Raw genomic sequence first — 27,596 nt, forward strand, 5'->3', positions numbered from 1 at the left:
CTAGAATCGCCCTTAAGGTACTAAGAATTTCGGCTAATAGGCTACAAGTGTTTGACTGATTTTTGCTCCAAAATCTTACCTTTGAATACTTCAATCTTCTATGTAAAATATGTGACCCTAGGCACCTTTTATAGAGTTTATGGAAAGGACATATAATCCTATTAGAATACTAATTTTTTTAATTATAATCCTACTAGGACTCTAATTAAATAAACTAAATCTTTTAGGATTAGATTTAATCATATGACGAATCCCGGTAGCCTTAGGATTCGAGTAACACACTTCGAGTGACACGCTAGCACCGCACGCAAGCCTTACGGCCCGCGCACAGCACTAGCCCACTCGTCGCAGCCCATGTCGCTGCTCCGCGCGCGCCAAGGCCATTGCTGGGCCTGGCGTGGCTTGGATGTGTGCGTGTGATGCGTGTGGCTTGCTGGGCGATGGCCCGGCTTCGTGCTGGGTCTTCGTCTAGCAGGCCTCGTCCGATGCTTATTCGTACGATACGCTTCCGATTAAATTCCCGATTCCGGAATTCATTTCCGATACGAACAATATTTAATATTTCCGATTCCGGAATTAATTTCCGTTTCGAACAAATATTTAATATTTCCGTTTCCGGAATTATTTTCCGATGTCGATAATATTTCCGATTCTGACAATATTTCCGTTTCCGGCAATATTTCCGATTCCGGCAATATTTCCATTTCCAATAATATTTTCCGATACGTACCATGTTTCCGTTTCCGGCAACATCTACGACTCTGATAATATTTATATTTCCGATACGATCCATATTTCCGTTTCCGTCAATATCATCGTTTCCGGAGTATTCACTTGCTTGCCTTTGACGATCTCAGCTCCCACTGAAACCAAGATCCGTCGATTCCGAATATCCATAAGTATTTAATGCCATTAAATACTTGATCCGTTTACGTACTATTTGTATGACCCTACGGGTTCAGTCAAGAGTAAGCTGTGGATTAATATCATTAATTCCACTTGAACTAAAGCGGCCTCTAGCTAGGCATTCAGCTCACTTGATCTCACTGAATTATTAACTTGTTAATTAATACTGAACCGCATTGATTAGACTTAACATTAAATGCATACTTGGACCAAGGGCATTATTTCCTTCAGTCTCCCACTTGTCCTTAGGGACAAGTGTGCATTTCCTAATTCCTTTGTCGCTCGATGCTTGCTCTTGAACATAAGATAAGAGTTGTCATCCTTATTATGTCCAAAGGTGTTTCTCGGTTTCAGAGTTCAACTGATCAAATAAAAAGATAATCATAACCTATGATCTATCTGAGCACGGCCATGCATTTTACAGTTTCTAGCTCTCCGAGTGGCCTTGTACAACTTTCAGCATCTCATCCCGATTTATGGGAGGACAATCCCAATCTTGCGATCTTGAGATTAGACTTCGTTTGATAGGTGATTACCTAAGCGTTGCCTTTATAGCCTCCTTTTACGGTGCGACGGTTGGTCAACGTCAAAGTAACCAGTTCTCAAACAAGTAATCTCAAATCACTCAGGTATTGAGGATTTAGTGTCTAATAATTTTAATGAAATTTACTTATGACTATTTTTCATCTCTTATAGTAAAGTTTCATAGGTTTGACCGATACTAGTCTTCCCAAAGTCAGTATCTATGCAAATGATTACGACATTGCCATGTCCACATAGTTCAAGAAACAGAACTACTAGTCATCTTGCATTCTAGTCTTCTAACGTTTTCTATGCGTCCATTTTTATAGAAAACTCCGACCAGGGACCATTTTCAATTTTTGACATTCAAGTTCACTTGATAGACATTTCTTAGTCACAGGACTGGTCCTGACAGTCTATCTTGAATATATCGTCAAATTGAAGGGACTCATCATTTAATCCTAGACCAAGATTAAATGGCATATGAAAATACATTTCATATATGATAAATGTTTAACCCCAACGTTTTACAACCATGGGCCTCAAACCCATCTTTAAAACAGTTCATGGAATTCAAAGCTATGCTTGATTTCCAGTGCTACAATGTGAGTGTTGTTTCTCACTTGTTGCATAAGTTTAGTTATCATGCTTTGCGAATCTTAATATCCTTTTCATTGAATGTTACTCGAGATATGATGATAAGATCTTTTGAGTATGTTTATTTTGTGATCTAGTCTTTCTTGCTACATTAGTGGTTCTACGCATTTTTCAATGACGAACCATCAAGTCAGTGGACGTCTTTCTTGCTTCAAGAATGGTTCTACGCATTTTGCAATGAAGAACCATCAAGCCAGCAGACATGTGATCTACCCAAGTTCAATGAAGAACTCTTAAACATAAACAACCCTGTTTTATTGCTTCTTAGGCAATATGTACTTCTACTTCAACTGTATAGGTTGCTAGTGATGCTTTGTTTGGATTTTACTTATCCAAGCAGTTCATAGATATGTGGAAGACTTTCCAGCTGTATCTTAGAACATAGAAATTAATATTTAATTTCCCACGCAACAACTCATGGTCTCCAATCCATGTTTCCATTTCAAAACACGATGCTCTATAGCTCGTTCTTGCCAATGGTTAACTCCAAACGGATCTTTCTTGATCCTTTGCCAGTGTTTATGTGTGTAGCATCAATATTTAGTATATCTTTATTTCCTTTGCCAGTGTTTATGTGTGTAGCATCAATATTTAGCATATCTTTATTTCCTTGAATCAAGTACTAATCCTATGTACCTTTTCAAGTACCATAAGTTTTTCTTGATCTCAATCTAGTTGATCTTTACTTAGATCAATAGAGATTGGTATGTGTTCGTCATGCCTGAAGTCATACGATACGTTTTTGGCGATCCTCATATTATATTATACATGATAAATTCTTTTGCAGAATAATTCCCAATTGAATTCTATTCATGTAACTTTAGCTCATTCAATTTCAGTAGATACTGAATCCAGCTAAATTCTTCAACATATAATATAGGTTAAGAATCTCATTTAGACTCTTTGATGTTTAACTTAGTAAATGCTTATACATAGTTCAAACATTCTTTACTTAGATTTATTCATATGGGTCGAATATCTCCAGTGGAGTCTTTCGTGTTTGATTTAGTAAATGCCATTAATTAATCAACAACAATATTATAAGATCTTTGTAAATAGATCTTAATACCCAGTATGCACTAAGTTTCGCCTTGGTCCGTTATTGATGAATAATTTCAAATCTAAGTCATTTAGCATTTGAATGTTATTTCACAATAGAGAGATATATATATGTGTGTGATACACATAGGACCAATTAAGTTTTACGTACTCCCACTAAACTTCTTATACATCTATAAGATTTATGTACATTTTATGAAACTAAAATACTTATTAGCTTCATTAAAATACAATTCCAATTCCCAATTGCTTGCTTAAATCTGTACTTAGATTTTATATGCTAGCGTTCCTTTTCAAGAATTTATTTGGATCCACAAAAATCCTATGACATGCCATGTACATAGTTTCTTCCAACATTTGATTGAGGAATACGTTTTGTCATCCAGTTGCCATGTGGACCAATATGCAATCATTGCTTGAATTTATAGACTTGAGCATTATGATTATGCATGAGGTTTCAACATAATCCATGCCATGAATTTGCTGGTAACCTTTAGCAACTATTCTATGTTTGATGGTTTTATCTTTAAAACAAACTTGCAACCAATAGGTGTGAAACTATTCTTGCAAATCAACAAAATTTCAATTTTGTCATAAAAACATTGGTTATGTTTTATGGCCTTTAACCATCTAAAACATTTGAGTCTATATATGGCCTCTAACCATTTTAGGGAATCTATATTTCGTCATAGCTTTCTTGCAAGTCACAAACTCATTAATCTACATGATAATAGTTTGACTGCAAGTTGTAGGTTTCTTCACTATCTAATAGAAGAATCTCATAGTTTCATTGACCTGAACTCTATGTTTCTTCACTATCTAATAGAAGAATCTCATAGTTTTAGTGACTTGAACTCTATTCCTACTTGGGTATAGAACATCAAACAATAGAATATCAACAAACACTTGAAAGTCCTTTAAATATTCTGTTCTCCTTGAAGCACTTGTAAAGTCTTCTAAGAGATGTCAATTCTTTAAAGCCCCTTCTAAAGTCCTTAAAGAATAAGTTCAGATTTTCTGAAGCACTTCAAAAAGCCTTCGGAACGTCCGTTTTTGTTTGTTGTTCGCCTCGAAGACTTTCGAGGTCTATTTTCTCCCACTTGTCATTTTGGAAACGAATCTCCAAAAGGACATTATTTCGAGCAAACAAACATTATGTTCTCAAAAATTCGTGGTAGAAACAATACCCTTGTGTCTCATTTGAATAAATCACAATGAAACATATATCTATACTTGGGCCTTAGTTTGTTGAATAACAAACACTAAGCTCCCACTGAGTTTAGCAACTCTTTAGATATATATTATGAAAAGATATTCTGAAATTACTTTTCAATAGCTTTGACGAATTTGGTTTAGTTTGGTGGTAGTTGAGCATTTTGTTTTAGAAATTATAGGAAAAGTCTTTATGATTCATCATTGATCGAATCAAGTACTAATTGACTTCAATCATTCCAACTTAGATATGTCATATCTTATGGAGCTAGATTGTGAAATTGCAACACACAATCATAAATGATCATATTTGGTCTTAAAGTAATCATCGTCATGATCTAACCTAGATCTTTATGATTTCTTGCCAAGTGGATTTTATACTTTTTGAATCTTTGAACTAGCCAAACAGATTCAAACTTATATCACATTGAGTAAATAAACCAATATTCACTCAAATCTAGGTGAAATAATAAAGTCATAAAATCTTTCTTTAGCTTTGAACTCTATTGTCTAGGCGTTCTAACAATAGTTCATATCTTTGTTACTTTCAACAAGTAAGACTAGCTTGTCTCGAATTGATCTAGAAATCAATCAACTTTCAAAAGTCCATCAAAATAGAGCTTTTGAATGTTAACTTATTGATATGGTCTAAGCAAAAATGCCAAAGATTAGTGGAACTTAAATCGAGAGATTGATTTGAACCTAGTAAAGTTCTATTGTTAAAGAGTTGTTTGTTTTAATCAAGCATATTGACTCAACCCGTAAATGACCATTTCATTCAAACAAACAAACATTGTTTTTTTTTTCTTGAATGTGAGTCTTTCTGTGTTTGAAGCAGAAATTTAGGTATGCTGATTATGGAACAAAATAACCATTAAGTTCCAGCCTTAAAAGGACTTAAAACAAACTAGATGGCCCTACAACTAATGTAGCATTGCCATGCTTCATTTCTAACTTGTAGGTCATTAGTGTAGCCTAGCTTCCATTGTTTGAGTTATTACCGAAGTAAGAACCTCAAGCGATATATGATACCAAGGAAGTTTGATTGCTAGGTCACTACTCTTTAAACAGAAACTTATAGGTAGAAACGGAATCGTGAATTCCTTTCATTAGTTTCTTGTTTTCCTATTTCTTGTACCCTTTCGTATAGCCTTAAGAATTGAATTCTTTAGTGTTGACTTTTATACTTTGGTTAGACATGTCAAATGTCAATCCAACAAAGTTCTTAACATTTAATTTATGTTGAATATTCTGTTTCAACTAGATGATCTTACCAGAAGCTTCTAAAGTTCTCTAAGCATCGATCTATTCGAATGTCTAGGGACTAGACTCATTCGAGAATTAAATGGACAAAGATATTAGGTTGTTAACCATTGGTAAAACTGAGCGTTTAAACTCAATGCTTTATGACATCAAAACTACATTGTATTTTGAATTCACAAGCACCAATCGGTTTGCCATTCGACTTTTATACTCGAAAACAACCATAAAAGTCGCTAAAAGAAACGTACATTTAAATTGCTCATTTTCTCTCATTTCCGTGAATCGTTCTTGGATTCACTACCAATCGAGGAAATTTACTGTTACCTTTCGAAAAGGATTTATTGCAATATAAGATATTTAATTATAAACAATAATTAAAACATACATTAGAGCATGCAAAGTCTAAACATTTATCATGAGTAATAACTTGAAAATTAAAGCAATCATGCAATTCAAACAAGTTATTAGCATTTTATTCGATTTTATTGTTCCGGTAGGTGTGAATAAAATGATTCCAAGACCCTTAAAACCATCGAAGAATTAAGCACATTATGTATTTTGACTCAATTCTAAAATCTTTTAGGTAAGCAAAAGCCTTTTGCTAATAGTCTAAAAACTACTCTTGGTTGATAGGTACGTCTAAGAACTTATTAGGTAAACCTATCGATTTTTCCACGACATAAAAGGACTCCTTACTTATATCGTTGAGTTTCACTAAAACTAACATATACTCACAATTATTTGTGTACCTTACCCCTTTAGGATCAATAAGTAACACCTCGCTGAGCGAAAAAACTATTACTAGATTGATGTAAAGGTTATCCAAGTAAGTGTTATTTTGGCGTGGCACCTTTTAACTCAATTTTTAAGTTTGGAACTTAAGGCTCTTACTATGTTGGTTAGATTTTAAGTGAACTAAAATCCTTAATCATGCAACATAATCTAGCCACAATCTCATGCATAATTAAGACATATTTAAAGAAATAAATAACTTAAAGCATGCATAAGATAAATGTGATCTAGTATGGCCCGACTTCATCTTGAAGCCTCAACTTCAAAGTCCGTCTTAAAAATGGATTGGAAACTCCGTCTTGAATTTCACAGTGGGAGGCGCCATTTTCTTCAAATAGGATAAGCTATAATTAAACTAATTACAACTATTTGATGGTACGCATACCATATTTGAATTGAAAAACAAATTTGGTGCAATAGACCAATTACATTCAAATTAATGGTACGCAAACCATATTTTCTATCCTATTTGGGCCATACTAGTCACTTCATAACCTGCAAAACAGTACATATATAATATATACCATTCACCCATTCATTATCATGAATGGCCCACATAGCTGGTTAGTAAAGACACGTTATGCAGCAATTAATCAAGGGCACCAATAATCTACAAATTATTCAGTCCTTATTAATTCTAATCAAGTTGTTTAACGTTAAAGGATCTGTAGACCTAATCAAGAGTTTATGACTAAAATGCTCCCACTTAAACCAATAAATTTATATGTTTTACTAATTTTAAACATAAAATTGTATTTCTAGTCTAACCGGAAACATACAAATTTAATTAAAATTTAAAGCTCATATAAAATTATAATTGAATCCACTTATTTAATTTATTTTCAGTTGAATTAAACGAATTTAAATTAATTCAAGGTTTTTAATTTTAGTAAAATAATTAGAATAAATGAAAATTTATAATAATTATATTATTCAAAATTAAAATCCAAGAAAACAATTTAAATTATTAATTTTAAAATTAATTAAAATTATTCAAACTGAAAAACTCAAATTAAAATTCAAAACGATTCAATCGTAACACGACGAGCACTTGGGCTTGCGCCCAAGCCCCATCATGTGGACGGCCAATCGCACGCCCATGGCACATCGCAACAGCAGCCACGCGCAAACGCAGCAAGCCAAGCCACGCTTGCGCGCAGCCTGCTTGCCCGCATGCATCGCATCAGCTACGGAAGGAGCGCTCGCTCGCTTGAGCGCAAGCAAGCCCTCGAGGCATCGCATGTTGGTGCGCTGAGCAGCGATCGCTGGGCGACCCAGCTCTCGCCCTCGCGCGCGCGCCTCTCCATGTGCCACGCCCATCGCCCATCGCCCATAGCACACAGCACATACGCACAGGCTCCCTTGCCTCGTGTGCGCGTCATGCGCTAGGTTGCTCGCTGCATTCGTACCGCACTGGCGACGAGCTCCCTTGCTCGTCGTCTCGTGCCCGCACTATACAACACCCCTTAAGGGTAACTCGTAGCTTCCATTGCTTTGTGCGTGCAACATTAGTGGGCGTTTTTGATAAAATTTAAAAATTTTAATTTAAAATTAATGACAAATTAATAAATCATATTAATTTCATAATTTTAGGGCGAAAAATCGAAAATTTATTAATCAATTAATATCCGATTAACATGGATTCAAATCTAGGTCATAAAAATTTAAAATTTATCACAAATTAACAATTTTATGGTGGTTTTTAATCATGGGTCCCTAATTAAATTATTAATTAATTATGAAAATCAAATCAATTCTAAATTATTCGAATTTCAACAAATTAATCATAATTACAAATTAGGTTGTATAATTAACAAGCCTAGGCATTCAAACTTGTTAAACATATACTGTAGGTCAATCAAAAATTCAAGATTTATCAACAAGAATCGCAAATATTCAATTTAACATCTTAAATTTACAAACTTTTGCATTCGAAAAACTAAAACCTCCGAAAAGTCATAGTTAGGCTTCGAATTTGGGAATTCTGGGTTTCGGAGAAAATTATTATTTTTGTCAAAATTTTAGAATGCCTTTTACATGCGGAATTGACACAAAAATCACTCGATTTGGTTGAGTAACGAATATTCTGCCGAAAAACTGCGTACATATAATTAAATAAACGCAATTTGCAATTAATTAACAATTACGAAAATTAATCACCCCTTTAATACCTTGCAAATTTGTAAAATTTAACCATGTTTATGCAATTTAGATTATGAAAATAATAAGAGGCTCGTGATACCACTGTTAGGTTATGATACATATGAATAAACATAAATCATGCGGAAAAACCATAAAGCCAGGAAACATATTATTAACACATAATCATTTAGCATAATTTAGATGCATACACTTTGTAGCGTGCCCTCCCTAGCTGCGCCCGAACCGAACAAGAACAAGTCTTTAGGACTCCAAGTGTCGTCCCTCCGTAGATAGTCCACAGCACGTCCGGATCCGTCTTAAGCTTGACCAACTAGAATCGCCCTTAAGGTACTAAGAATTTCGGCTAATAGGATACAAGTGTTTGACTGATTTTTGCTCCAAAATCTTACCTTTGAATACTTCAATCTTCTATGTAAAATATGTGACCCTAGGCACCTTTTATAGAGTTTATGGAAAGGACATATAATCCTATTAGAATACTAATTTTTTTAATTATAATCCTACTAGGACTCTAATTAAATAAACTAAATCTTTTAGGATTAGATTTAATAATATGACGAATCCCGGTAGCCTTAGGATTCGAGTAACACACTTCGAGTGACACGCTAGCACCGCACGCAAGCCTTACGGCCCGCGCACAGCACTAGCTCACTCGTCGCAGCCCATGTCGCTGCTCCGCGCGCGCCAAGGCCATTGCTGGGCCTGGCCTTGTGCTGGGCCTGGCGTGGCTTGGCTATGTGCGTGTGATGCGTTTGGCTTGCTGGGCGATGGCCCGGCTTCGTGTTGGGCCTTCGTCTGGCAGGCCTCGTCTGATGCTAATTCGTACGATACGCTTCCGATTAAATTCCCGATTCCGGAATTCATTTCCGATACGAAGAATATTTAATATTTCCGATTCCGGAATTAATTTCCGTTTCGAACAAATATTTAATATTTCCGTTTCCGGAATTATTTTCCAATTTCGATAATATTTCCGATTCTGACAATATTTCCGTTTCCGGCAATATTTCCGATTCTGGCAATATTTCCATTTCCAATAATATTTTCCGATACGTACCATGTTTCCGTTTCCGGCAACATCTACGACTTGGATAATATTTATATTTCCGATACGATCCATATTTCCGTTTCCGTCAATATCATCGTTTCCGGAGTATTCACTTGCTTGCCTTTGACGATCTCAGCTCCCACTGAAACCAAGATCCGTCGATTCCGAATATCCATAGATGGAGTATTTAATGCCATTAAATACTTGATCCGTTTACGTACTATTTGTATGACCCTACGGGTTCAGTCAAGAGTAAGTTGTGGATTAATATCATTAATTCCACTTGAACTGAAGCGGCCTCTAGCTAGGCATTCAGCTCACTTGATCTCACTGAATTATTAACTTGTTAATTAATACTGAACCGCATTTATTTGACTTAACATTAAATGCATACTTGGACCAAGGGCATTATTTCCTTCACGCCCGGCTCTCTCCAGACCTGAAGAGTTTAATTATTATTATTATTATTATTATTATTAATATTATTATTATTATTATTATTATTATTATTATTATTATTATTACTATTATTATTATTATTTATTATTATTATGGTTGTTGTGTTGTCGTTATCTAGTTTTTAAGGTATAATAAAAGAACTAACAAAATATTTAAATTCACGTAACTAATTTGTCAAGATGAGAAACGATATGTCCACGTTATGTACAAATCATAATGGATCCGTTCAGGATCATGTCCAAATCAAAATCGATATGTACGTCTGGAATATGTCAAGATCAGAAGACATGTCTCGATCATGTCTAGACAAAACGATATGTTTAGATCATGTCCAGATCTAAACCAAGTGTATTCGGATCATGTACGTCTAGATCAAAACCAATATTTCTTGATCAGAACCGATAATGTCCAACTATCATGTACATATCATAACCGATCTGTCCAATCATATCCACTTCAGAATCGATTTGTCAAGATCAAGTTTAGATCAGAACTGATCTCCAAATTATGTTCAGATCAAAATTGATCAGTCCAAATCACTTCAAGATCCATACCAATATGTCTAGCTAGATTAGAACATATTTATCCAGATATGTCCAGATCATAATCAGTATGTCTAGATCAGAATCGATAATGCCGATATCATGCATAGATCAGAACTAGTTTGTCTAGATCATGGCCAGATAATAACCAATACGTCTAGATTAGAAACAATTTGTATAGATCAGAACCGATCTTTCCAGGTCATAATCGGTCTATGAAGATCATGTTGATATCAAAATTGATTGTCCATATCAAAGTCGATATGTTAAAATCACGTTAGGGTAGGTTAATACTAATATATATGTCTAGTTTATAATAGATCTTCGGAAAAATTGATATTGACAGTTCCAACTATGGCCGTTTAACTTTTAAAGGTCCCAACTTTTGATTATTCTAGAGTGGTCTCAACTTTAAGGTGTGTTTTCCAAGAATGGTCCTTTGGTTTATTAAACTATTAATTAAGTTGATTTAAGCATATCATACTGTTCCATTTACTTCATTTAATTAAAAAATATGATTATTGCACGAGAGATATGAGTGTTAATTAAGTTATTTAGCACTTAATTTTAACTAAGGGACCATTTTTGGAAAACACTCTCTATAGTTGGGACCACCCTGACATAATCAAAAGTTGGGACCTTTTAAAGTAAATCTGCCATAGTTGGGACCGATAATATCAATTTTTCCTAGATCTTCTCATATTATGTCCAAGTCATAACCAAAATGTCTAGATCAAAATCGATAATGTTGAGATATGTGGTAAGGTGCTAAAACAATTAATCTACTGTTTAGATCATATCAAGATCATAACTCATATGTTAAGATTAGAATCAATTTGTCCATATCAGAAACCATATGTCCCGATCACGTCTGGATCAGAACCTTTATGTTCATATCACGTCTAAATCAGACAAAATATACGTAAAACATGCATTAAAAAACTGTATGGAGTTTAAATTGCATCTAAAATATCGTTTATCGCATCAAATCGTATTATTGCTTACTAGCTAGCTTAAAATTGAGCTAATTTCTTAGGCCAATATTGATTTTTATTTATTATATGCAAAATATATTGTGTTCCAATTAATAAAGGGGCTTACTATTTACCGCCCCATATTACTCAAAATCGCCCTAATATTTTACCCATATACCCCCTTTATTTACCCCCTCATTTTAGCATTTATCATTATCCTTTACCTTTTCCCTTTTTACCGCCCACCCTAAACATAATGTGAAATAATTTTTACATGGCCGAGACTACCGGTGGAACATCAAATTCACAAGAGGACTTTTTTCGGAAAAAAATATTCAGAAACTTATGCATTTCTAGTTTGTACCATGGTACAGACTTATGAAGTTTAAGCCTGTACCATGGTACAGACTTATGAGTTTTGAGCTCCGACCATGGTATAGACTTATGTAGTTTAAGCCCGTACCATGGAAGGAGCTTAAACTTCATAAGTGTATACCATGGTCGGAGCTCAAAACTCATAAGTCTACTATTTAATGTTTTGATTTGTTGTTAAATTTGATGTAATTTGTTTCGGAGAAAAGATTAAGAGACTTATGCATCTTAAGCTTGTACCATGGTACAGACTTATGAATTTTAAGCTCGTACCATGGCAGGAGCTTAAAATGCATAAGTCTATGCCATGGTGTGAGCTTAAAATGCATAAGTCTATGCCATGGTGTGAGCTTAAAATGCATAAGTATATGCCATGGTGTGAGCTTAAAATGCATAAGTCTCTACCATGGTGTAAACTTAAAATGCATAAGTTTGTGGAATCAAAATTAAATTAGTATTTTTTTAATTTATTGATTAATGTACTTATTGACAAATAAAATTGCTTGGTTTAAATAAATTTTTTTATGGGTGTATGGTGGTGGTTTGGATGAAGATACTTTCTCTCTTCAAAATAGATGGGGTAATTAATTTGGGAGAAAAGTTTCATTATATAAGGATATTAAAGTAAAATAGTGGGGCGGTTTTGAGTAATGTGGGGCGGCTTTTAGCGCTCCACTTAATAAATCATAACATGTTATGTATATGAACTTCCGAACTAAACTTACTAATTGTCGACGTCTTTTTTTTTTTAATCAATTTCCTTTATAACTATAAAATCGAATATTATCCAGACCATATAGTTTTCAGACTTAATATTGTCCACTGTCTGGGAGTGAACTCGACTTGAATTTTAGTCGCCCCGATAATTATCCGAGTTAAATTTGACCCTAACCCGAAATTTCCGCTACAATATCGGCTTAAACCCGACTCGATAAGACCCAAACCAAAAATGAAACCAAACTCGAATATGACTTGACCCGAACCCGCCCGGTATACGAAATGGAAAAACAACGCGATATAATCCGGCCGAAAACCAACTCGATTGAACCCAACATGAACTCTGATGATAAAGTAATTCAACACGACCCGATTGATCATAACCTGAATCGGATCCGTCTCGAGTAACCGTTTTAACTAACATGTCTAGTATGGGAAAAATTTGCCAAATACAACCTAATAAAGTTATCTATTTGCCAATTACAACCTCAAATATTTATTTTTTCCAATTACAACCTTAAACTTATACATCTATTTTAAATTACAACCCGAAATTATTTTCCGGCAAAAATCAACGGAAGATGATGTCATAATGTTATTAAAAAAATAGTTACATATTTTCTATAAAGAAATTAATTCTATAAATAAGAATTAAAACAAAAAAATAAAATAATCGAAAAAATATTATTTTTTTACAGATATTATGTGGTTCATGATTTTTTTAAAATAATGTTATGACATCATTTTTCGGTGATTTTTACCGGAAAATGGTTTCGGGTTGTAATTTAAAATAGATGTACAAGTTTAAGGTTGTAATTGGCAAAAATTAGAAATTTGAGGTTGTAATTGACAAATAGAGATCTTTATTAATCCCTCCGTCTCTTTTTGTTTTTTACGTCTGGTATTTTTCACGCGTTTTAACGATTAATTAATTTGCATCGAGATTCCTCAAAACTTTTATTTAAACAAGATAAATTACGTTTATTAATAATGTTTTCACTTTTATCAAAATTATGATATTGGAAAATGAGAAAATCTTAATGGAAAAGTGTGAAAAATTTAATGTCCTAATGAATTTAATTGGTTAAAATCATAATTGAACACAAATTTTGATAGAATAATAAGTGATAATATAAAAGAAAATGTAAATAACATTTTGAAATACCCAAAATAAAAATGTAAAAAACAAAAAGAGACGGAGGGAGTACCTATATTTATAATTCGTCTCTTAGCCTTCCGCATTGAGGTGTTGACCATTACTTTTTGATTGAAAATTTGACCGGTTTTTTTGGAAAATTTAGATTATGATGGTTATAAAAACAAGGTGGGTGGTTTTCAATGCCCTAGAATAAGTAAAGCCGGCATATCTTCCCACGGACTTCCGTCTTCCTACCTATTCTTCTTTTTCCTCCATTTTACCCCGTTAAAATCGACCTTTTACAACCTCATAAACTGCAACTCTTTAACTATGGCTACCCTCTATCATTATCTTAGAACTTCTTACTGTACGGGGTGTTTTACCGGCACCACCTGGTACCGGTAGAACTCCCCGTATGTAAACTTAACCTGCAGGTAATCTGGTCATCTTAGGTAAATATCCTCTACCGGCATTATTTGCAATACAACCTACCGGCATTATCATGAAGACAACCAACCAAGGGTCACTATCAACAGGTCGCTATCTAACCACAAGGGACCTACCAGATCGTACCCTTGGATTGGTCTATATAAGGAGCACCTCATTTATTGCTATGAGGTACACAAACACATAAACACACTTCTTTCTTACTCCCTAATCATCTCCTAATCATCTCTTAATCTCTCAGTAATCTTACTTAAGCATCGGAGGGGGATCCTCGAACCACCCCCGAGACTAGTTAATCCATTCTGTTGTGCAGATATCAACCGGCAATCTCGACAGGAATCCAGTATCCCACAGTCAGCTTTCTCATTCCACACCCGGAACAATTGGCGCTAGAAGGAGGGGACCTTATCCCTTGAAACGGTAGAACAGTCAGCATGGATTTCTCACAGAAAGACGGTAAAAAATCAAAGAAAAGTCAAGAAAAAGCAACAACCCCACAACCGGCGACAACCTCCAAGTTTCAACCCTCACTTCTAAACCCCGTCCATCCGTCACAAGCACAATCAGTTATCAGCCCAATAACAAAAAACACCCCGATACCGGCACAAAGGGAATTTACAGTGGAGAACGACGATGAGTTAGAAATAGAAAGCCCTGCCAGAGAGCAACCGAAAACTCCGCTGGAGCAGACGCTGCAGGAGCGCCTGTCTCCCCTGTCGGAAGTATTCACGGGAGAGCAATTGAAAACACTGTCAGCGGTGATGGCCGCTTTGTCAGAGCTACCAGCCTCGCAACAGCCAGGGTCAGTCGGCAGTCTAAGAAAGACCAGGTCGGCGGTCCCCCAGTTACCTGTTAGGGATCTCCTAACCGCCCTGAATCAAGAAAACACCCCAGAAAAAAGAAAGCGCTCGGATCCGGCGGAAACAGAATGGCCTGAAACAGAGCAAGTCCCCATCGCGGAATACGAACGAAAAGCGCCGGTTCCACAGATAGCTAGACGGCAGACAATCCAGCCAAAGGATTCTCCCCTGTGCCGAGAAATCCTAGAAGAAAGGATGGAAAGGATAAAAATCCCGACAGGAAGATACGATGGGACGACAGATCCGGAGGATCATTGCACCACATTCGAACAGCACATGATGTTGTACACTGATTCCGATGCCATGTGGTGCAAGGTATTCCCATCCACACTCCTAGGAGTTGCAGCAAGCTGGTATAAGGGCATAGAGGCACACTCCATATACAGTTTTCGACAGCTGCAGGCGTCGTTTTTGTCACGATTTGTGAGCAAACAGAAGAGAAAGAAATCATCGGGAGAGTTGATGTCGTTCGCTCAAAGAGATAGAGAGCCGTTAAGGGATTATCTTACCCGCTTTAACAACGAGTCAATCACTATTCCCAATTTGCAGCAGGAGGTTGCTGTTCTGGCTCTTATGAGGGGAATGCAAGAGTGCGAATTCAAGAAATATCTCAGCCGGAAGTCATACACCAATCTGGGTGACGTCCTGCACAAGGCCAACGAGTACATCAGGGGGGATGAAATGATGAAGATCTCCAATGTGGTAGTGGCAACCGGCGGAAATGTCGGGTACAATCCAGGCTATAACTCACAGACGGGAAAAGGAGGAAACAATTTTCATCAGAGCAATAATCAGCAAGGGGCAGGGCAGAGAAACCAGAATAACAGAAATGCCAATCCACAAGGGCAAAGAAGCCGGCAAGACAGAAGGGAGTCCAGAGGACTCTTCGATAACTACACTCCGCTGAACACACCGCGGACGGCAATTTATAACATAAACAACAAGATGGATGGCTGGAGAAGGCCGCCACCAATGCAGAGTAGGGAAAGGAATGTCAAGAAATTCTGTGACTTCCATAATGAGCACGGGCACCTAACAGAGGACTGCAGAGACCTCAAAGACAACATTGAGGATATGGTCAGAAAGGGGTATTTCTCACAGTATAGGGCAAGGCAGGGAAATGGTAACAACAACTCGGTGGGAGGAAACCCTACCAATTCATACCGACCACAACAGCAAAATCAACAACAATACCCTAGAATCGAGCAACCATATCAGCCGCCTAGAATCGAGCAAAAACAGCCGGAAACCAGTGCCAGAGCAGAACAGAGGGATGGCGGGAAAAAACCACCCGTGTATGTAATTTCTGGCGGCCCAGTCCACGGAGGGACAATAAGCGGCGCCAGTAGAAGCTTGGAGGAACACAGGCACATGGTAAACTTTCATAACACAAGAGTGTGGCCTAACCCACCCAGCATACCAGTGATGACGTTCTCAGAATCGGATTGCAGAGGCATCATTTTCCCGCATGATGACCCACTAGTTCTTACAATTGATATAGCAAATGCCGATGTGAACAGAGTACTGGTAGACGGCGGCAGCTCATCAAACATCATCTTCTGGGAAGCTTTCAAACAATTGCACATACCAGAGGATGAACTTCAAAGGGTGAACTACCCAGTAATCGGTTCCTCAGGATCTACAGTGTACCCAGAGGGTAGTATAAGGCTGCCGGTGAAAATCGGAGAAGGATCCGAAATGCGAGATCTCATGGTGGATTTCCTAATCATTAAAGTGCCAGCGGCCTACAATGTGATCATTGGTCGCCCATTCATACATGACGTGCAGGCGGTAGTCTCCACCTATCACTTGAGAATGATATATATGTCGAACCTGGAAAGGCCGGCAAAGATAAGGGGAAGTCAGTTGGCGGCAAGGTCCTGTTACTTGACTGCTTTGAGAACACCGGGAAGAATGGTCCCAGAAGTGAACCTGACTACTGAGCCGGCAAGGCAAGAGATACACTTGACTACTAAGCCGGCAAGACAAGAACAACTGTCAAGAAGGAAGAGCTGCACAAAAAGGGGTCGAACCGACCTAAACATGGAACACTTTGATGAAAGGCCGGTATCAGCACCAAGACCAATGCCAGATGGTCTAACAGAAAATATCGAGCTGGAGGCTGGAAACATGGATAGAACAGTCGTGATCGGTACAGAAATGGGGAGTGACATGAAGGTTAACCTCATAAGCTTGCTGAGAGAGCACGCGGACATCTTCGCATTCTCGGCGGATGAGATGCCTGGTATCGATCCAGAGATAATGGTTCACCGATTAAACGCCGACAGGAATGTTAGGCCTGTACGGCAGAAAAAACGTAATTTCTCCACGGAAAAAATGACAGCAATACAAGAAGAGGTGGATAAACTTCTGGCGGCAGGTTTCATTGAGCCATGTGACTACCCCGAATGGCTGGCAAACGTGGTAATGGTAAAAAAGTCAAGTGGGTCATGGAGAATGTGCGTAGATTTCACCAACCTTAACAGAGCATGTCCGAAAGATTTCTACCCACTGCCACGGATTGATAGGCTGGTAGACTCCACTAGCGGTCATGCAATGCTCAGTTTCCTAGATGCTTTCTCAGGGTATCATCAGGTCAGCCTGCATAAATCAGACAGGAAGAAGGCGGCCTTTATCACAGATGCATGAGTTTTCTGTTATAAGGCGATGCCGTTCGGGTTGAAAAATGCAGGGGCAACATATCAAAGGCTGGTTGACAAGGTGTTTGCCGACCAAAAAGGCAGAAACGTGGAGGTCTATGTAGATGACTCTATCGTAAAAAGCCGGAAGGAGGAGGATCATGTTAGCGACCTCCGAGAAACTTTTGAAACTTTGAGAAAATACAGGATGAAATTAAACCCAAAAAAATGCGTCTTCGGAGTAAGGTCGGGAAAATTCCTGGGTTTCTTGGTCAGCGAGCGTGGCATAGACGCTAACCCTGAAAAAGTAGAAGCAATCATCAGTCTGCCGTAACCCAAGAGCGTAAAAGACATACAGCGGCTGACAGGAAAAATGGCCGCCTTAAACAGATTTGTGAGCAAGTCGGCAGATAAGCAAATGCCCTTCTTCACAACCCTGAGGCAAAACAAGAAGTTCAAATGCGGGCCGGCAGAGCAAGAGGCCTTTGAAGCTCTAAAAAGTCACTTAAAGAACCTGCCAACAATAGCAAGGGCAAAAGAGGGCGGCAAATTACAACTGTACATATCGGCGTCGCCAAAGACAGTTGCAGCAGTACTGGTAGCCGAAACAAAGAACAAAGGGCAGCAGCCGGTATATTTTGTGAGCCATGTGCTAAACGGCCCAGAAACAAGGTACACGTTGGCTAGAAAGTTAAGACCATACTTTGATGCGCATACAATCGAAGTGCTAACAAACTTTCCTCTCGAAAAAGCCATCAGCAAGCTAGATACATCAGGCCGGTTGCTAAAATGGGCAATAGAGTTGTCCGAGTTTGACTTGGAATTCCGGCCAAGAACTGCAATCAAAGCCCAGGCATTGGCGGACTTCATAGTTGAAGCGTCATACCAAGAAGATGAAGTACAAGCTGAAGTATGGGATGTGTCAGTGGATGGTTCAGCCGCACAGAAAGGCAGTGGGGCTGGAATAATCATGAAATCGCCAGCAGGAGACATTTTTGAGTATGCTATAAAGTTTACGTTCAACGCGTCAAATAACGAGGCAGAATACGAGGCAGCAATTGCCGGCATCCAAATGTGCCTCGCAGCAGATGCCAAAAGAGTAATACTGACAACAGATTCCCAGCTGGTAGCAAGTCAATTCAGCGGGGAATATGAGGCCAAAGAACCTTCGATGGTCAAATACCTGGAGAAGTTGAGGTCGGTGTCGGCTCAGCTAGAGAAATTCAGCATTAATCTGGTACCCCGAGCAGAGAACACACTGGCAGACGCCCTATCAAAGTTAGCAAGTTCAAATGTCGCCGACTTGAAAAGAACAGTCATGATGGAAGTCATGAATAAGCGAAGTACGGAGTCGGAGATAATACGGGTCATGGCCATCACAACTACCTCAGAATGGTACGATAATATCCAAACATACATATAGACTGGAGCCCTACCAGCAGATTTTGCAGAGGCCAAAAAGGCAAGAAGGGACTCGGTTTGGTACATCATCCTGTGGGGACGGTTGTACAAAAAGTCATTTAGCCTGCCATTCTTAAGGTGCCTGACAGCATTCGAGTCAGCAAGGCTGATCGAAGAGATGCACGAAGGAACATGTGGGAACCATGCCGGTGGAAAACCCCTTGCCATCATCTGTCAAAGGCAAGGCTATTACTGGCCAACAATGTTAGAAGATTGTCGAGCTTATGTAAAAAAGTGCGAGAAATGTCAAAAGTTTTCAGCTGTGATAAACTTGCCGGCCAATGATTTGATGCCCATTCTGAACCCAATCCCATTCGCACAATGGGGAATGGATATTGTTGGACCATTCCCAATGGCGGCTGGAGGGCGCAAGTTCTTAATAGTAGCAGTGGACTACTTCACCAAGTGGATAGAAGCAGAGCCGGTAGCAAAAATAACGGCAAACCAGGTGAAAAAATTCATATGGAAAAATATAATAACAAGATTCGGGCTGCCGCAGGCAATAGTTTTTTATCATGGATCACAGTTTGATTGTGCACCCATACAATGCTTCCTGGGATTATATAGAGTAAAGTTAGCTCACTCATCAGTATGTCACCCACAGAGCAATGGGCAAGCAGAGGCGGCGAATAAGCAAATCTTGGCTGCACTGAAAAAGAAGCTAGAAGACTGTAAAGGCAAATGGGCAGATCTTATGCCAGAAATTCTATGGTGCAACAGAACTGCTATCAAGGAGGCTACCGGCGAGAGTCCGTTCAAATTGAGCTTCGGTTCTGAGGCTGTCATACCGGCAGAAATGGCTCTGCCAACCATGCGAATCCAGCATTACGATGAGGAGAGAAACGATCAGCTGCTGCGACATCAGTTGGATTTCATGCCAGAAATCCGCATGAAAGCAGAAGTAAGTTCGGCAGCATACAAAAGCAGAATGAGCAGAGCATACAACAAGAAAGTGAGGCATCGGCCTCTAGGAGTGGGAGACCTGGTACTGCGGAGAACGGCGGCAACAGGAAAAGGAAATGCTCAAGGAAAGCTGACAGCCAATTGGGAAGGACCATACCAGATGTGGGAGGAAATAGTTCCTGGATCATACCGGTTAATGCAAATGGATGGTACCGCACTCAAAAACTCCTGGAACGCCAGTACTCTGAGAAAGTACTATGTTTGAAAAACTATAATGATTATGTATGAGCAGACTGATTGCAATAGCAGTCTGCATTTTGCTATGATGTATAATTAGGGCGGTCCTCAAATACGGCCAGTCCATAAATGAAGGAAGAAAAAAGCAAAAAACAAACGCGGCACAAGTCAACACGCAAAGGTAATGTATGGATGTGATCAGTAGCAGTAAAGAAAATAAATGCCGTTTGGGCACTTTACTTTGAAGCGTAGCAGTCCATAATAAAGTTGTTGTGATTAGTAGCTTTGGAGAAAATAAATGCCGTTAAGGGGCACTCCATTGTGAAGCGTAGCATTCAACGAAGTGTATGGATGTGATCAGTAGCAGTAAAGAAAATAAATGCCGTTTGGGCACTTTACTGTGAAGCGTAGCAGTCCATAATAAAGTTGTTGTGATTAGTAACTTTGGAGAAAATAAATTCCGTCAAGGGGCACTCCATTGTGAAGCGTAGCATTCAACGAAGTGTATAGATGTGATCAGTAGCAGTAAAGAAAATAAATGCCGTTTGGGCACTTTACTGTGAAGCGTAGCAGTCCATAATAAAGTTGTTGTGATTAGTAGCTTTGGAGAAAATAAATGCCGTTAAGGGGCACTCCATTGTGAAGCGTAGCATTCAACGAAGTGTATGGATGTGATCAGTAGCAGTAAAGAAAATAAATGCCGTTTGGGCACTTTACTGTGAACCGTAGCAGTCCATAATAAAGTTGTTGTGATTAGTAGTTTTGGAGAAAATAAATGCCGTTAAGGGGCACTCCATTGCGAAGCGTAGCATTCAACGAAGTGTATGGATGTGATCAGTAGCAGTAAAGAAAATAAATGTCGTTTGGGCACTTTACTGTGAAGCGTAGCAGTCCATAATAAAGTTGTTGTGATTAGTAGCTTTGGAGAAAATAAATGCCGTTAAGGGGCACTCCATTGCGAAGCGTAGCATTCAACGAAGCGTATGGATGTGATCAGTAGCAGTAAAGAAAATAAATGCCGTTTGGGCACTTTTACTGTGAAGCGTAGCAATCCATAATAAATTGTTGTAATTAAATGTGTTAGAGAAAATAAACGCTATTAAGATGCACTCCATTTCGAAATATAACAATCATTTCGAAGTGTATCATTTCAACAAGTTAACAATATAGAAAGGCCGTCAACAAATAAGAGTTCATGCTAATAAAATGGAAGTATCATACGCAAAACGAAGTAAACATACAATCAAAAACTACTTGTTATAAATGCATGATTACAGCAGAAAAAACACTAAAAACCGACAGCCATCACCAAAAAATCTTGCGAAGTGATTAGCTGATCACAAGGCACAAAAGATGTCGGTTAAAAACCGACACCCCTACAATAAAACGATGTTCTAAGATATGTTACATCAACAATAAGTGCCCTAACAGCATCTGGCAAAAAGTCAAAAACCAACCGCCTAAACTAAAAAACCCTAACATGTATGAGGCCGGCTGGGAAAAGTAGAGGATCCGCAAGAAGAGGAGGGTGATGACTGCCGAGACCATCAAACGGCACGCTCATCACCAGACCAGTAGGCATCTTCTGGAACTTGCAAGGGGGGCAAGGTTCTTTGATTGGCATTGCAAATCACAGCCTCGGGTAGCTCCTGAGGCTCAAAGCCGGTAGCAACCTTGTACAGCTCCTTCTCCTCATACCCAGCCTCAAATTCTTGCCACCCATCCTCCTCCAGCTTCTTCACATGGAAAACGACCCGATGAGCAGCGCACCAACCACCGTTATGGCGCAGAGTAAGAATATCATTAAACCAGTCAGACTGGAGAAGCTTATCAACAGCTCTCTTGGCGGCAATCTTCTTCACCACAGGCAAACTCTGGTTAAGATCAGTCAGCTCCTCAGTCAGACCGTCTGCCCTCTCAGTTTCAGCCTTCAGCTTCGGCTCAACCTCTTCCAGCCTTCGGTTCGCCGCCTCCAAATTCGAAGAAGCACTCTCCAACTTCTTCTCATTAATCTTCAAAGCAGATTCAGCCGCCTCAGCCCGCTTCCTCAGCTCGGCAATATCAATGCTATTCTGCGTCAGCTGCATCTGGTTCCAACGATAGACATAGTACAAATCCATGCTGGATTGAACAGCCTAAGAAACAAAACAAAAAAAAAAAAAAAAAAAAATCGTTGTACAAATGAGTAATCAAAAATAGCCGGATAGAAAGTTGTAGCAAACTAAGCAAGAAATACCTTGTACAAATCGTTGAAATGCTGAGCAGCAGGGGCGTCAATCTGACCCTGTGGCCTGTCAGCAGGAGTAATCAGATCCCGAAAAGCACGGTAGCCCAAATCCCCACCGTCCTTAGCAGAATCCGTCGCCACCGACTCCCCACACAGTAGATCAATGTTTGGGTAGAACTGATCGGTGGGTTCGCCGCCAGAAGACCCGAACCATGATTTCATTGCTTCCGGGATCTTAAAGGGGGTATCCTCAATCCAACCGCCGGTACGAAGCGGCAGATGATAATTCAGTCGAGAATCACCAGACTTGTTCTCGCTGCGACTGACGGGAGGCATACTAGAATTACCACCGGTAACAGCAGCAGAAGTAGCTTGCCGGTGGAAGTCCTCAATAAAACCGCCGACAACACCCTCGTCCAAAATCTCAATGGAAGTTGGTGGAGACGGCTGCGCCTGAAGGGCGGTATCAGTAGTTTTCTTGGCGGCAGACTCCAAGACCGGCTCATTTGCCTCGTGATCGGAGTAAGCATCATCCTCACCAGTGGCCCTTGCCCTCTTAGTCGGATTAGACCGACTGGAATTAAGAGACGACCTTTTTCGGCGGGTTCCACCTCGGCCTGTTGGATTGGATTGCATTGTGGATGAAGGCGGAGCTTGAGAAACAACGACAGAGGAGGATTTGGATTTGCAGGCGGCACTCACACGATTCTTTGCAACAGTGGCAGTAGAGCGACGAGAGGAAGCTCGGGTCGAATACGTTGATATGGTGTCGTACTTTCCCTTAGGCGGCGGAGGCTGCGTACACACAGGTCTCCAATTCTCGTCAAATCCGAGAATTTCTCTATCCAATGTTCTAGTACCTGCAAAGACAACGGCTCAGTTAAAACCGGCAAAAAACTTATGCAATACACAAAGCTATAAATAGCAATAATAAGTACATCCCATTCGGCTGAAAATATGTTTACCAAAGCAGTGGGTGTTGCAAAGGCCGACAGCGGACAAGGGCTGATTACCCAAAATATAATAGGCATTAGGGAGCCAATTTCGATTAACAGCCTGTTTTTTGCTGAGGCCGACATCTAAAATGTCACACGCCAAATAATCAAAAGCCTTTCTCTCCCGCCGGCCCAAACCACGCTGGTCATACTGCTCCATTCGAGGTCGGGGTTTAGAAAATGTCCGTCGGAGCAAAAAGCCGTCAGGAACTTGAACGAAGTAAAAACGATCCTGCCAATCTTTACAGCTCGACAAAGGAGGATGCACAGTCTTTCTCTTCGTTGCGCTATACGCCGACATCCACCCCGTCTCTCCATCCTTCTTCAACCATAACAGCCGCTTGAACAAATTCAACGTCATCGGCCATTGTTTAAACAAACACAACCAGACATATGAGATAACAGTTCTGATGGTAGTAGGGGTAACTTGGGCCAAACAGACGTTCCAAGCCCGGAATATTTTCTCAACAAAGGGGTGCAAAGGAAAGAGAAGCCCAAAATCGAAATGCTTCGCATACACAGCAATATGGCCGGGAGGACAGTCAAATATAGTTGCACCTTCATCCGGCACTACCAGCTTATACTCAGCCGGCAATCCAAGAAAAGTCCCTCCATGAACCACATGATTCTTCTTTATGATCAGATCGCGCCAAGACGTCAAAATCGCGGTTGTACGAGGAAGACTTTTTAAGGGAGGGAATTCTTCTTTCCTATGAACATCCGTGGAGTCGTCGGTAAAATAAGGTTGTTCTTTAGCCTCATCCGCAAGAACTTCAGCGACTATCACGTCGGCCGGATCGTCATCATCTGAACCAATACCGTCGTCTCCAATGTCTGCGTCATTCCTACCAGAAACGCCAGCATCTTCACCATCATCACCCCTATGAGCATCAACATCCTTGCCGGCGGAATCCTCAAAGATGGAATCACCATCGGAGTATTCGCCGGTAGCCATATCAATATCATCATTAATAGGCTCTTTACCAGGGCGGCGGCCACTAGTGCTAGCCGGTTTTTCGGAAGCCATCCTATCAGCCTGACCAAAAGAAACACCGAAGTTGCCAGTATTAGTTCCATACTGCCCATGGCCACTGCCGGTGGAATCCAAGAATTCCCGGTAATCACGAATATAATACCGCACCGAAAGGGGGGAAACATCTAAAGCAGGCTCAGAAGCCGGAATAGGATGCTCGCGAGACCTCATTTCCCGTATCATTCGAGCCCGCAGATGATGTAGGGCATAACAACGCTCTCTCTCAGCCTGATTCAAACCCTCGTCATAAACCTCACGAATGGCAGTCCGTCTTAAATTAGATTGAGGGTACGGCTCCTCCCGGGCCCAACTACAATTACTCTCTTGAGGAACACTCCAACCGGTAAACCCAGAAGGCTGAGAAGAAGGGTTGTCCCCACCCAAATTTTTGGTCATTTTGTTTTTAAGGCGGCGGATAATTAAAAACAAGAAAAAATTTGACAACACAGAAATGCAAAAACAAAAATATATGTATAGCAAAGAGTAGCAAAATAGAGGAGTGGGTACCTACAGTTTTTTCTGGAGTTTGAAATACAAATGAAGCACGCGAAAGAGAAAAACAGGGAGAACCTACAAAAAACACAGAAACGAAAGAAAATCAAGCACAAAAATAAGAGAGGAAGAAAAACCCGAAATTCGGTAACAACGAAAAGGGAGGCTAATAAACCTTGGAAAATTCAAACCACAACAACAGCAAAAGCTTGAGAATCAAACAGCAACAAAGTTCAGCGAAAAACCCAGGGGAAGAGAGAGAGAAAGTTCGGAAGTTCAAGAAAAAAGTGGGTGAAGTAAAAAATCTCGAAGAGGTTAAGTCCTTTTATTGGTCAAAGGGGGGTATGCAAAACGTCACGACCCGTAAGTCAAGCAGTTAAAAGGTCAGTTACATTCAGAATCAACGACCCAGATTAAGCGCACCAAATAACGCTCGGGATGAAGGCCACGTGGGAGAACGTGGGTAACAATCTCCCGCCACTTGCACGACAAAAATTCAAAATAATGCCTAGTCACCCACAACATCTTCAAGGGGGCTAGTCATCAAAACCTTTTACAAGGGGGCTAGTCGTCCAAATCTTTTACAAGGGGGCAAGTCGTCCAAATCTTTTTTCAAGGGGGCTAGTCGTCCAAACCTTTTCCAAGGGGGCTAGTCGTCCAAATCTTTTTTCAAAGGGGCTAGTCATCAAAATCTTTTTTCAAGGGGGCTAGTCGTCCAAACCTTTTTCAAGGGGGCTAGTCGTCCAAATCTTTTACAAGGGGGCAAGTCGTCCAAATCTTTTTTCAAGGGGGCTAGTCGTCCAAACCTTTTCCAAGGGGGCTAGTCGTCCAAATCTTTTTTCAAAGGGGCTAGTCATCAAAATCTTTTTTCAAGGGGGCTAGTCGTCCAAACCTTTTTCAAGGGGGCTAGTCGTCTAAATCTTTTTTCAAGGGGGCTAGTCGTCCAAACCTTTTACAAGGGGACTAGTCGTCAAAATCTTTTTTCAAAGGGGCTAGTCGTCAAAATCTTTTTTCCAAAGGACCTAGCAACGGATTTCTTCATTCAGAGAGAAGGCAGTCGACAAACTGTTCGCGGTCTTTTCTCAGAAATACTCGCAACACAGTCAGCGCCCGCGCTTCACTCTGAGGGGGCTAGTTGTACCACCAGGTATCAAAATAATACTTATTTTTTCCCATTAAACTCAGAGCAAGCGCAACAATTGTCATATATGCGCTTACTCTGAGGGGGCTAGTTGTACGGGGTGTCCTACCGGCACCACCTGGTACCGGCAGAACTCCCCGTATGTAAACTTAACCTGCAGGTAATCTGGTCATCTTAGGTAAATATCCTCTACCGGCATTATTTGCAATACAACCTACCGGCATTATCATGAAGACAACCAACCAAGGGTCACTATCAACAGGTCGCTATCTAACCACAAGGGACCTACCAGATCGTACCCTTGGATTGGTCTATATAAGGAGCACCTCATTTATTGCTATGAGGTACACAAACACATAAACACACTTCTTTCTTACTCCCTAATCATCTCCTAATCATCTCTTAATCTCTCAGTAATCTTACTTAAGCATCGGAGGGGGGATCCTCGAACCACCCCCGAGGCTAGTTAATCCATTCTGTTGTGCAGATATCAACCGGCAATCTCGACAGGAATCCAGTATCCCATAGTCAGCTGTTCTCATTCCACACCCGGAACACTTACATTTTCCGATGGACAAATTAAACCATCAAACGAAGTTTTGAATTTTTATGGTTAAATTTGACCATTTTTATGACCATAGTAGTCAGGTCGATTTTTGTTTGAAGTAGAAAGTTCAGTTTTCAAGAATATTACTCAATGTACTCAGTACTGTTTTATGTAAGTTTGCTCGTATTTGGTTGTTTAGGTGGTGGCAAAGTGAAGAAATTTGACAGCCACCGGTCCACCGGCCGCTGCTCTACTTTGCTTATTCACGAACATGAAATTTGTTTTTTTTGCATACCTTTGCAGACTTATAGTCATGGAGGAAGAAGAGAGTAATAAACTATGGAATTCATGGAACATTGTAAAATGTAATTCTACCAGTAGCAAATATTAATAACCAATTTTAATAAATTAAAGGGAAATTATACTAATATACTGATAAAATATAGTAGAGTTATGTTATAACTAGGCTATATGGTATAAGATAGAAGTCTATATGAATTAGGAAACCTATGAAGAGTAGGAGATCTAGTTTGTATTATAAATAGACGCGTATGCCCACAAACACAAACACAAACACAATACAACACAACATTATATTTCTCCACAATAATATTATTTTATCCCGCCGGTGAGTTTAAGTTTTTAACCCACCGGCGGGGGAAATATATTATTGGGGAGGAAATATAATGTTGTGTTGTATTGTGTTTGTGGGCATACGCCTCTATTTATAATACAAACTAGATCTCCTACTCTTCATGGGTTTCCTAATTCATATAGACTTCTATCTTAT

General features: G+C 39.5%; 2 protein-coding genes across 2 annotated transcripts; both read left to right on the forward strand.

The window, feature by feature from the left end:
* The first annotated feature begins 14,705 nt into the window (after positions 1–14,705).
* Positions 14,706–17,780, forward strand: LOC110796249 (uncharacterized). The gene has a single exon (XM_022001300.2). The coding sequence runs from the start codon at positions 14,706–14,708 to the stop codon at positions 17,778–17,780; it is 3,075 nt and encodes a 1,024-aa protein (XP_021856992.2).
* A 363-nt stretch (positions 17,781–18,143) lies between these two features.
* Positions 18,144–20,399, forward strand: LOC130463258 (uncharacterized). The gene is made up of 2 exons (XM_056832337.1): positions 18,144–19,113; positions 19,213–20,399. Exons 1-2 carry the CDS (start codon positions 18,144–18,146, stop codon positions 20,397–20,399), a joined length of 2,157 nt encoding a protein of 718 aa, XP_056688315.1.
* The last annotated feature ends 7,197 nt before the right edge of the window (positions 20,400–27,596 follow it).

Source organism: Spinacia oleracea, chromosome 1 (assembly GCF_020520425.1).
Source record: "Spinacia oleracea cultivar Varoflay chromosome 1, BTI_SOV_V1, whole genome shotgun sequence".
Classification (NCBI taxonomy): Eukaryota; Viridiplantae; Streptophyta; class Magnoliopsida; order Caryophyllales; family Amaranthaceae; genus Spinacia; species Spinacia oleracea.